Source organism: Scomber scombrus, chromosome 20 (genome assembly GCF_963691925.1).
Source record: "Scomber scombrus chromosome 20, fScoSco1.1, whole genome shotgun sequence".
NCBI lineage: Eukaryota > Metazoa > Chordata > Actinopteri > Scombriformes > Scombridae > Scomber > Scomber scombrus.
The window spans coordinates 21,072,368-21,084,909 of NC_084989.1; the positions used below are offsets into that span (position 1 = coordinate 21,072,368).

Here is a 12,542-nt window from a genome sequence, read left to right on the forward strand (position 1 = left end):
GCACGGGTGGCAAACATGCGGCACGTGGGCCAGAACCGGCCCGCAGACGGGTCCAATCCGGCCCACTTTCCTTTCCTTCCGTCTTCTTTTCCTTCCTTCCTTCCTCTCTTTGTTCCATCTCTCTTTCCTGTTTTATTTTCCTTTCTTCCATCCTTCCGTCCTTCCTTCTCTTTTTCCTTCCTTAAGACCTTCCTTCCTTCCTTCCTTCTCTTTTTCCTTCCTGTCTTCTTTTCCTTCCTTCCTTCCTTCCTTCCTTCCTTCCTTCCTTACGACCTTCCTTCCTGTCTTCTTTTCCTTTCTTCCATCCTTCCTTTCTTCCTTCCGTCCTTCCTTCCTGTCTTATTTTCCTTCCTTCCTTCCTTCCTTCCTATTTTCCTTTCTTCCGTTCGTCTGTCCTTCCTTCCTTCCATCTTTCCTTCCTTCCTTCCATCTGTCCTTCCTTCCTTTCTTCCATCTGTCCTTCCTTCCTTCCTTCCTGTCTTATTTTCCTTCCTTCCTTCCATCTTTCCTTCCTTCCTTCCCTCTTTTTAATGATCCCACATGAGATCAAATCAGGCTGTATGTGCCCTTTGAATGAAAATGAGTTTGACCCTCCTGGTTTAAAGGTTCATCCCATAGTTTCTAAACTTAACCATCATTACAAAAAACACGAGAGAGAGAGAGAGAGAGAGAGAGAGAGAGAGAGAGAGAGAGAGAGAGAGAGAGAGAGAGAGACAGAGAGAGAGAGAGATTTGAACATTATGAATTTGGTGAGACTCACCCAGCAGGCCTCCGAATGTGATGGCTGGAGAGAGAGCAGCGAAGTAGATAAAGATGACGGCAGCCATGCACTGACTGTTCATGGCATCCTTGAAGTCGCTGAGGTACTGCGGGTAACGGCGCTTCACGTCTCGGACCAACCCGCCGAAGGGGCGTCCGGTGCGCTTCAAAGGGTCATCTGACTTCTTCGAAGGTGTGAGTAGAGCCACTGTGGGAGACGAGGAAGAACATCAGGATCAAGAAGTCATCTGACAAGAGTTTAAACTTCCTTTTAAAAGCTTGAAGAGGAAGCAGGATTACCTTTCTCTTCAAGGCTTTTGGGTTCTTTAGCCATCAGTTTGACTTCCTCTTCCTCCCTCTTGCGCAGCATCTCCCTCTGGAAGCGAGCTACGGAGCGCAGGAGCTCATCGCCGCCCATCTCTGAAGGCGGCAACACAATGCTGCAGTCCAGGAAGCTGTTGATGGCGTTCAGCAGATCCTGCCTGTCGTCCGCCAGGTAGGCTGCTTCGTGGAATTGCTGCAAGGAGTTAACCATAAAAATAATAAATATAATCTTCTTCTACGCCTCTGTTGTAGATCTGGTCAATTCTCTATTTAAACTGGTTGATTAGTTGATCTTTTTAATCCTTTTCAGATGTCTACAGCTTTGCTCACCTTGTCAGACATGAGCGTGGAGATGGAGCGTCCTATCTGGTGGTAGTCCATGCTGGTTGTTGGAGGTCCGAGCAGAACGAACAGGAACCTGACGGGGACGGGAACCTCCAGGACCGACTCCAGCTCCACCGCCTCCTGCAGCCGCACAAACGCCATGGTGGGCTGCTCCAGGAAGTCCACGCTGCCTGGAAGAGGTCAATGTAGACACAAGTCAATATACAAACAATATGCAGTAAAAATAAAGGTGTTTTTTTTGGTTGGGGGATAACTCACCCACAAGGACAACAGTGGCCTCAGCGTTTTCTGGGATCTTCTCCAGCAGCTTCAGCTCATGTTTCGACTTGGATCGATGCATGCCGGGAACCATGATCGGCTCCTTCTGCTAGAAAAAAACCCGAAAAGCAACACAGCAGGTAAGAAAAATCAGCACATATATACACACGAAACAGAATCTATTAACTTCTACCTCGAAAAAAAAACCCGACTTACCTGCACCTCGTTCTTCTCCACTTCGATGCGCGTTTCCGTTTCCCCGGCGACGTGGACGGTGCCCATGAGGGGGTCGGTGACAGACGGCTCGGGCTGATGGGTGTGATTGGCATTGTGGTGGTGGGATATCAGACTACCGAGGCTGGCTGCTGAGATGTTTCTGGGGAAAGGGCTACTGTGCTCCTTCTCATCGCTTGGGTGACTAGGGGAAGCAGGGAGAGGCAGAGAGAGGTTGAGGAGGAGGAACAGAGGCATTGCCCAGGCATGAAGCCACCTAGGTAGCGGCAGGAAGCAGCGGCGAGAGGAGAGATAGTTTAAAGGAGCCGTTGTACCTCCTCAACAAATCTACAAGTAGTTTTAAAAGTGAAGTTTTACCCCTTGTGTCAGCATGCACAGTGTTAAGACTCCCATAAAAAAAGAAGCAATATCTTCTTAGGTCTCCCCATCACAGGGAATAACCTTAATATGGACATGTGCTTCATTCAATTGCTTCATTTCAAGGGATGTTAAAGACCCAAAGGGGTGAAATTATCTATATTTCGCAAAATAGAGTCAAAAACAAAACTGATATTTTGCAACAGAAATGTCTTTTATCATCTTGTAACCCCTGAGATTTACCCCAGGATCCCTAACTAGTCCTAATCCTCAGATTGGGAAATATTTATATATAAAGCTGAGTTGTTGATTTATAATAATGATGCCACAACTTAATTGGCAGGTACTGAGATTGCTGGCATTTTAACCCTTTACTGTACATACTGTTCATATTCTGACTCATAATTAGTCTCTACACCATAAACTCCCTGTCAGTCATTAATAAATGTTGTAAATCCTTCTGGTTGATAAATCTTATGGAAAAGAAGACATTCACAATCACTATTTTATGGTTATAGAACATATTTTACAATATGATGAATACAACAACATGTTTGAGCTCAGATTTGTACATTTGCATATATAAAAAGCTGTATCAGTTGCACAAAAAATTTAAAAAATAATGCATTTTATTTCTATTTTTGTATACTGTGGGTCACATTAGGAAAAATCAGGCTAAAAGAAAATGTGTATAAGCTGTTTTTAAAGCTCTAAAACGTAAAAATTGGTCAAATTTGACCCTGAATAGTATGTAAGGGTTAAACTCTCAAGACTCTCCCTCCAAACTCACTGTTACAATGACAAAGAAATAGTTATAGCCAAACCTAAAACCTGCTCGAGCCTAAACGAGCACATCCAACTGTCATAGTGGTGTTGTGGTATTGCCTCATAAAGCTGAGAGGGGTCTTTGCCCCATACTTCAGCAGCATGCCAGCTTGTTTGTTGTAGTGTGCAGTCACCTGTGTTTAAGCAGCAGGGCCCTCAGGACGTTGGATCGATCCTCAGCTTTGATCTGGTCAGAAATAATCATCTGCTCCACCACCTGGTGGGCGATGCCAGGCAGGGTCTTCTGGTCCAGGTCCAGCAGCACCGCACCTACACACACACACAGAGCTCAGTCATCTATAAACTACATAATTTACTTTTTTAAGCTTTTCAAACTGCCTTTTTTAAAATCTTTTTTCTTACCATGTGAGATGGCTTTCCGGAGCTCCAGCAAACTTCGGAAAGACAGCGAAGCCACGTGAGGTTTCCCCCAGCGGTCCGTCTCCTCCTCCACGTCCTCCTCAAACTTGATCCATCGAGCCGTCTCCTTCCACTGCATTTCCTGATTCTTGTCCATAGTCAGCTCGTTCAGCTCCACAAACACCTGGCGGAGGGGAGGGGGGCGGGGGGGGCACATCATAAAGACACACACGTAGAAGAACAGGTGAGATAAGTATGAAGATACCCTGAGATAATACCAACATGCAAGTTAAGCATGTGTCAAATATTCAAGCACTTTGATCATTGGTCAGCTGGTACACTCTTGATTAGTGGTGGAGCATTTTGCATGTCATCATGAATAATTAATAAATAAATAAAAAGACAAAAAAACAAAACAGGCTCCATGCTTCCCAGGATTCAAGGTGAGTTATTTTAAAACACTTCAAACACAAAAGACAAACCTTTTTAACATTAATATCCTAATATGTTAAAGTTTTGTTTTTGCTGCTGACATCTTCAAGATTAACTCAAAAAAAAAAGCCAGAGGAGAGATTATTAACTGCTGTGTGCATCTCTCAGCTCTTTAAGCATCCAACGCCATGCTCGTCAGTATTAATCCGCCTGTGAAATGACACGCAGGGGGAAACACTCCCCTTCCCCTCTCTCTCTCTCTCTCTCTCTTCAAAAACAGCCTCGTGTCACAATACACCTGCTGCATGCCTGTGAAATCACGCTCACACAGGTCAAACCTGACGCTGGCCCTCCTTGGCCTCACCTTCTTGTACCGAGCCATGTCCAGCATGAATCCGTCGGGCCGTGAGGCAGAGCGGTACAGAACCACCGGTAACGGCTGGAGGAGCGAGACGGTGCAGGAGAGGAGGATTCAAAAAACACTGATACAACCCGACGGAGGGACAAACCAAGAGACCCTCACTTTTACACACACACACACCTGACAGGGACCTGTTGTTTACCTGCTGCTGGGGGGCTCGTAGCAGTGTATGACAATGTGTGTGTGTGTGTGTTAATAAAACATAGCTCTCCCTCTCTCTCTCCCTCTCTCTCTCTTTCTCTCTCAGAAGCTCCCAGTGTCTGGTTACCTCTCTTTCTCTCTTTCTTTCTCTCCCTCTCTCTCTCTCTCTCCCTTTTTTCCTTTCTGTGTGTGAAAGGAAAGAAGTCGTTCATTCATTTTTAATTGTCTCCTTGCCCCTGTTGTCCCATCCACAAAATACAGAAGAGAGGGCTGGGCTAAAAATTTGATAAGAGGGAAAGACGGGAAAACATTTCCCAGGATGTGCTTCGAGGATTTTATAGATTTTAAACATTTAAAGCAACATTTGAAGCAGAAAATAGAGATTAAACATCGGTACTAGTGATTTCCTTTTACCACTGAAATTTCCTCAATTTGTAGCTTAATTTACAGACATTTAAAGCCATTTTCTAGCTACATAAATAACACGTTTATTAATCATATAAGTGAAGCTTTTGACATTCAGTGTATTGTAAATGTAGGGCTGTTGTTTGTATAAACACTCCTGAGATTAAAAACCTTTAACAGCATCATGAACATCTTAAAAATGTGACTTTTTGCAAGTTTTTAAGTGATGGTCAGGTTCCAATCCTTGCTTTTTAATATTACTTTACCTAAAGATTAGCTAAAGGACAAAAAACTGATGAAATTGACTCTGTTTTACATCACTGGAAATCCAATATTTGCAGGTTTTGGAGCATTGGTCATAAAAAAACATGATATTTGGAGACTTTTAGTTGAGCTCAGTGTATTCTGACATTTAATAAACAACTAAATGAACCAGTTAATGTAAATAATAGTCAAAATGTGATGATGTAATAGAAACAACTGTAAGATGCAGCTCTAGTTTATTGACTCTACCTTTAAGAAGAGGCTTAAAAATGTCATTTCTGAAGCAAACAGCGTCATCAGTCTGTACATTGGCTGCATTATCTGATCCGTTTCCCGCCTTAAAGCTAGCAGATGCAGCTGGGGGGGGGGTCTCACCTCATGTGGGGTGCGGTCCTGCTTACGGTTGCGAGTGCTGGGCTCTTTGTGGTCTTTGCCCATGTGCACCACTTGTCCTTTGGTGCTCTTTCTGACCAGGTGTCTGCGTACGCCGGGGACATCTTCAAAACGGTGACCTGGTGGAGAGACAGAGGAGAAGAGATTACGGTTTGTTTGTGTCCATGTGGTTTAATCAAATTTAAAGGGGTTAAAATGTGAAAATAAACGTATGAATAACTTGCACACATTCTTTTTTTGTGGACCCAGCATCAAATTTCTGCTTTTAATCCATTTTGAGAGAATATATTAAAGGATTATGGTAAAAATGTCTAAGTGGTGTAACCATAAAAACTTTGTACCAAATAATTCAACTTGCTTAAAAACACTAAATGCTCAATAAAACACCATATCAACTAGTTTGGCATGATCTTACATTATAACTTTTAAGTAATTATTAGTATAAGTCCACTTAAATACACTGTAGGTGGATAAAATATTTGGTGGGTACACCATTTGACATTTTCAGGAGCATTCAGTCTGACTTTTGGTAAAAAAAAACTTATATATTTGAACAAACCTGATGCTGCTTTTAAAACTATTTTTTAAAGATATATTTGAATTGCTCATCTTGCCAACCCTTATTAGTCACTGACCATTTAGAAAAGACACAATTTTATACAGAAATGTAAATGATAATCAAGTAGCAAACAACATGGGTGCATTTTTAGTCTTTTAGTCCTTGCACACGACTTGACCTTTTACCCAAGTCACAAGTTCAAATCTCAGCCCACCAAGTCAACAAAGGGTCAGTTTGCTTTTTGTTTCTGACGTCCCACAGCAGGAGTAGGGTTACCCAGGCTGGCAGCACACCAGGCATTGAAAAGGATGTGGAGAGAGAGAGAGAGAGACACACCGGATGGCACAGATACAACACGATCAGGTGGTAGCAGGTTAAAAATCAATGGAGCTGCTCTTCAACTGTTACAGCGATTTTAAAGTAGAGAAATAAGAGAAATCCCTTCATGAATGCCGCTCGTCTTACCTTTAAAAAAGCTTTTATGTCCTGTGTGACAAATAGTGACGTTTTTAAGGTTCTTCATCAACGTTTTGACTCATTATCTACCGTTATTTAGAGAGGATAAAGTTATAAAAAAGGCTCATTTATTAAGGAAAATAACCCAGAAGCCACACATGATGGATACACTATGCTGATAAGGTGGAAGATTTAAGTATTTTGGAAAATACCTGGTAGAAATAAAAGAAAAAAGGCTTTGAAAAGGAGGCGGAGATAGACACTGGATGGTAGAAATACAACATGATACTGATAGAGAGAGGAGGAATGAGCCTATCAGATGGTAGGAGGTTAAAAATCAATGGTGCTACTGGTGAACAACGCCCCCAAAAAATTAGAAAAATGTGAACTTTACTACTACTTCAAATGTTACAGCGATTTTAAAAGAAGAGAAATAAGAAAAATCCCTTCAAATGTCAGTCGTCTTACCTTTAAAAAAGCTTGTATCTCAAATGTAACAAACAAAAAACAAAACAAAATCTGCCCCCCTAGTTCATTCTAGCTTAACTGGGTTCCTCCCCTCCTTCTACTGAGCAGATCCACTGTAAAGCAGCTCCATGATGATGTGTGTGAGTGAAGTTTCGGAGTATAAAATAAGGCCTGATTGGCATCGCAAGTGGAGGATTTGCAGGTGGGGGCGTTGTGTGTTAGAGCTGGCACGGCCGTCTTGACTACGTGACACTCCTCCTCACGCTCACCGCTTAAACCGAGGTGTGCCGCAAGTTTTTTTTCTTTTTTTTCTTCTTGACAAATCAGAAAAAAAAACTTTGCCACTTCTTGACCGCTGCATGACCCCCCCACCAGCCCCCCCCCCTCTAGTGAAAGGCTGAAACTATCAGAGTACATCAGCGAGAGCAGAGGAGTTAATTGCTTGGGTCGAACAAAAGGGGAGGGACGGTGATCTAATAATTCCTGTTGTTGAGCAGCAGCCAGAGAAGGAGCCACTTTCCCAGGATGATTTACGGTGGCGGGAAGCAGATAAAAGATAATTGGTGATGAACCTGCTTTAAGGAGGAGGGGGGGGGGGGGGGGGGGGGGGGGGGCTCGACTCTTTGTCACTAAGCCCATAATATCAAACCCCCCCCCAAAAAAACAACCTGCACTTTCTTTATTCTGCCTTTTTCGTCTGCTTAACTTCTACTATGTTTGTTTCATTCCACTAATGATAACATTTTTACCCGAGGTCCGGGGGCCTCAGCTGACAGCGGGAACGCCTAATTCAATAATGTGAGCCTGTCTGCCACACTCTCTGATAAGCTGCCGCTCTCTGCCGAGGGGTTGGCTACCTCACGTAATTCACCCGAGCCCTGAAAACAACCCCCACGCTGAGCTTCGAGGGGCCCCCGGCTGCAATATAGGAAAAACTAGAGATGGCCCCCTCCGACTTTGATCTGAGCACCAGGAAGAAAAACAAAGACTTTATTGGAGTTTTTTTTTTACTTATCAAAGAGGAGATGGGGGGAAAACAAGCAGGAAGCCACACATGTTGGATACATTGTGGTGATAAAGTGAAAGATTTCAATATCTTTGGAAAAATACCCGATAGAAATAAAAAAGGAAAAGGCGGATATCTTCTGAATATATTGTCTACAGTAGCAAATGTGTAACCGGTTACCCTCGAAATCATCAAAGAGATTCATGAGAAGGAATTAAAGGTTACAAGATGGATAAAAGTATGACACATTCTTCCTCTCTCACTCCAACTACGTCTTTGAGTTTCTTTCCAGCCTTTTCTTGTAGTTTTATTCTCCCTGTTTCCTTTTTTTTTACAAGAAAGCTAAAGACGTACCTCTTCACTTTAACCATTAACTCGCTCTTCTAACAGTCATCTATTTACACTGATGCACTACTGAACCTTTTAAAATGTTTTATCTTTTATTCTATTTCTCAGCTACTTTTACTATGTATGATTTTTACTATATTACATTTTTTCATCTTATTTTAAATCAATGTTTCTTTTTCTTTCTTCTTTTTAACATCGTTATGCTCTTTTTAGGTCTTTTAAAGTTGAAGGACTTGGTCTATGTAATTTCTTTTTTCCTTTTGTTTGTTTTTAAAGCACTTTAAGCTGCATTTCCTGTATGAAACATGCATAAATAAACGTTTTTGTCTCCAATTTGCACTGTTTGTGTTCTAAATATAATGGTTCATAGTGTTAATTTGTTGTTTTTTGCATGAAAACGATCATTAAATAAAGAAATGTAAGAATATAACAAAAAGACGTTCCTTCTTCACGATGAGCACGTAAAGTTTAAGGAAAGTTTTGAACATTTTTAAAGCAGCTCATGTTCAAACAGTAAGCTATAAAACCTGATGATATATATTTGCAGGAAACCCGTGTTGAGACATTTATTTCGTCACACTTTCAACGTCATTAGTCTTCCTAAAGAAGCAAAAACACACAGCTACACTACAGCTTTAGGGGTTAATTTCTTATAGAGGCCACCTTTTCTCTGTTATTACCTCACAGAGACACAAAAACAGAACATTTAAAAGTATAAAAATCTACTTCTACCTGTAGCCTTCTTGCCCCATTTGTCATTAAAAGTGTGTTAAAGGCTTTTTCTGCAAAGTTTTGTTTTAAAAATGGAGAAGAGCAGATTTATAGTGTGTGATTCTGGGTCCATTTTATTCTATATTACTGCTCTTTTATAATATTTAACTCTATTTCTACTCTAATTTGTGTATTTTTAACAGTAAAAATGTGAAAAATTAAGCCTAAAGACCCTGATAATGCCTAAAAAGATACATTAAGGAAAGAAAAAGTTCATCCAAACTCACTCTTGATGCCGTCCAGGTCGGCGGAGGCGAGGGTCTCCGCCTCGATCTCATCGGTGGGGATGCGCTGGTACTTGGCCTGCTCGGCGCCCGTCATGTTGCCCGTGCGGCGGCGCTCTTGGAGGTCGTAGCTGCGGCCGGCGGAGGAAACCCGGGCCAGAGGTATGTGTTCAGGTGGCGCCGACGGGGGAGAGGCGGAGGACGTTGGGGATGAAGCCGGCCTACTGGATAAAAGATGGACAAGAGAGAGAGAAGAGGAAAAATAGAGTTTAAAATGTGATGTTTATTTTAATATTCTTTCTTTTCTCTTCTTTTTTATCGTGCTTTAATGAGTTGTTGACCTGCACAGGGACTGCACCCTGATTGATGTGTTCTGTCCTTGCCAAATAAATCTTCAATATATAAATTAAATAAAAGAATTTAAAAAAGAAGAGGAAGTTGTAGCACAGATATTGACATGCAACAGGTTATTTTTCTTTTTTTACAGGCTGAAAGTTGAAAGATTGGAGACTACACAGACAAAAAGATGACTATAAATCAACTTTTCTTCCTCTGAATCAACGTTTTTCTTCATTCCTTTACATTCACAATACAGAATAATTAAAATAACACAGAAATTGTATATATGCTCTTTAGTTTAGCACTGATTCAGAGGTGAATCTTTTACTCCTACTGTAACACACTGACATCTCTCAGCTAAAAAACACTTCATTTAAAATGTAAATGCACATAAAAAACAGTCAAAAGTCAACAAACATGAAGACAAATCCTCTAAATATCTTATAATATAAACACTATGAACTCACCGTCGTTTAAAAGAAAAATTACTCCACAATAATTTCAACGCTGCTTCAACAAAAACTACTTTCTCAACCTCTCAGCCTGTTTTTATTCGGATGTTTTTTGCAGCAGATTTTCAAAAACCAGCAAAGTGCGTACTTGCTGCTTTATCCCTGCCCGGATTAAAAAACTCATGAAGTGGGGAAAAGTAAATGTCACAGGTGGAGCCTTTTTTTTTTAGGGGGGGGGAGCTGCTGAGGTGTGTTTTTGTGTGTGTGTGTGTGTGTCGTCTATAGCGACAGGTGATATATGGGGAGAGGATTACTGTGGGTGCATCAGATCATGCCCAGCAGGCCCACTGGATGCCTGAGACATGGTAACGTACAGTGTGTGTCTCTCACCGGCCAATGAGGCGGGTGCATGAGAGGCTCTTGGTCCAATCACAGAGCGGGGGTTTTAAGCAACATGACGAGAAAAACAAGCATTATGCAATCATCACAGCAGGTAAAAAGCATGATTATACACATAGCAGCTGTCCTTTTTTGGTCTCAGATTATGAAAAAAATAAGTTTTTTTAAAGGTTTGACTCACTCTGTAGAAGATGCATCTTCAGATTCTGTTACCACACCAGACTGGGGTACGATGTCAAGATCACGGGCTAATCGCGGGCTGTCTTTCCCCCGTTTGGCCACTTGGTCTTCATCAGAAACGAAGAACTGTGGAGAGAAAACAGAGCGTCAGAGCTTATTGTGAGAACAGCCAGTAAACTTCAGATATCAGATCAGTATAACAGATTTATGCACATTAAAAAAAAGTCATTCAAACATGTTTATCTTGCTGTAATCATTCTTCCTGCTCATACTGACCATTAAAAGATCCCCTTTAAATGCGCTTTCTATGTAGAAGTCCTTGTTTTGAGCAAAGAAATACATTTAAACATTTGTCTGGAGATAAAATGAGGCTTCAGTCTTCTTGAGTGAGTCATAAAGTGGATATCTGCCATCGTTATAGTCATTTTATTTTAAAAAAGAAAAAGAAAGAACAAAAAACCCTCTTTGTGCTTCCTTGAACAGTGTTTTTCTGTCCAGTTGCAGTAGAAGTATAGCAACAAGAAAGAGACTTTGGCACCAAAAAGACTAAAATTTATGAAATATATCAACTTGATTTGACTCATTTGGACAGCTGAAGCTTTAAATTAGCTTCAGATAAACTTTTAAATACATTTTTTGCACATAAAAGAGGACTGTGGATTTACTCCCCCATCACTTACATTGTAAGTGCATTATGAAGGGATCTATTAGTGGCTTAAAGGCATGATTAAAGCAAGAAAGACGTTGTTTAATGACAGAAAAATAGAGAAAAATTAGGCTTTAACTGTCTTTAACAATAGAAAAAGCTGATAGAAACATGGATCTGGACATAAGAACAGTGGACAGTGTGTCTTTTTCTCCTTTTCTTTAGTAAAATATATTTAAATCACAACAAATACAAAGTAAAAATAAAATAAAAACATACAAAAACAGCTCAAAATAATCAATTAATCTCACATATATCCTATATATCTGCAGCTTTCAATACCTGCTGCTGTTGTTTTTGTCAGGTTTGATAATAAAGAGTCAAACATGAAACCCCTGCTGATGAATGATTAAGACGATAGATACTGAAATATTCATAGAGGGGGAAAAAAATATGGTAATGCTACTACAACAGCGAAGTGAGCGTGTTGGGTATCCAGTGGAGCGCGGACAATGGCCACTTGTCCAGCAGCACATTCCTGAGCGCTTATTCACCCGCATCTTAATGCAAATCACCTCAGATAGCAGCAGATAGTAGTCACACGCTTTTCCAACCGCATCAGACATGTGATGGGATTTTAACGGGATGTTATAATAAAAAAAAACACATTAAAAACACATGAAGATTCACAGTCTGAGCAAAGAGCTGCAGCTTTGTTTTTTACTGCAGTGCTGGCCAATGAGGTGTTAGGTAATGATATAATAAAAAAAATGACAATACAGCACATAAAGCAGGACAAAGTGCTGCTGCAAGGAGCTTATATAAATCAATAGAAATAAAAATGAACATGCATATCTGTCATAAAGAAACTTTTAAGTATAAATAAGTACATTTAATCCTGGGAGGACAACAGGCATCGGCTAAAAAATGAGGAATAGTTTAAGTGTGTTAATCATCTCTTCTATATATGCATGACTGAATTTAATCTAAAATGATTTATGTGATGTTTGATTATGAGGTTTAATGACATTTGATGTTAATACCTTTCATTTATTGGTGATTTTCCATGATATTAGATTCACACCTGTGCTACCTGGGCTTCCTTGGTACCAAAATGACCCTAAAACCATGCAAACTGGAGCCCAATTCATTCATTTTCCCTATAAATTGACAACA

General features: G+C 40.7%; 1 protein-coding gene across 6 annotated transcripts in view; it reads right to left on the bottom strand.

Annotated features, from left to right (window-relative positions):
- Window positions 1–12,542, bottom strand: part of slc4a2b (solute carrier family 4 member 2b) — a 50,306-nt gene that overhangs the window by 10,893 nt on the left and 26,871 nt on the right. For 3 of the 6 annotated variants that reach the window (XM_062441882.1, XM_062441883.1, XM_062441886.1), the window contains 10 exons: window positions 10,722–10,846; window positions 9,354–9,574; window positions 5,501–5,637; window positions 3,466–3,646; window positions 3,237–3,372; window positions 1,903–2,104; window positions 1,687–1,795; window positions 1,414–1,598; window positions 1,060–1,276; window positions 761–967 (listed from right to left, as the gene is read on the bottom strand). In XM_062441882.1, the coding sequence (XP_062297866.1) occupies window positions 761–967; window positions 1,060–1,276; window positions 1,414–1,598; window positions 1,687–1,795; window positions 1,903–2,104; window positions 3,237–3,372; window positions 3,466–3,646; window positions 5,501–5,637; window positions 9,354–9,574; window positions 10,722–10,846 (1,720 nt within the window). Of the gene's footprint in view, window positions 1–760; window positions 968–1,059; window positions 1,277–1,413; window positions 1,599–1,686; window positions 1,796–1,902; window positions 2,105–3,236; window positions 3,373–3,465; window positions 3,647–4,258; window positions 4,334–5,500; window positions 5,638–9,353; window positions 9,575–10,721; window positions 10,847–12,542 lie in introns of all 6 variants that reach the window. The other 3 variants (XM_062441887.1, XM_062441885.1, XM_062441884.1) reach the window with 3 other exon arrangements.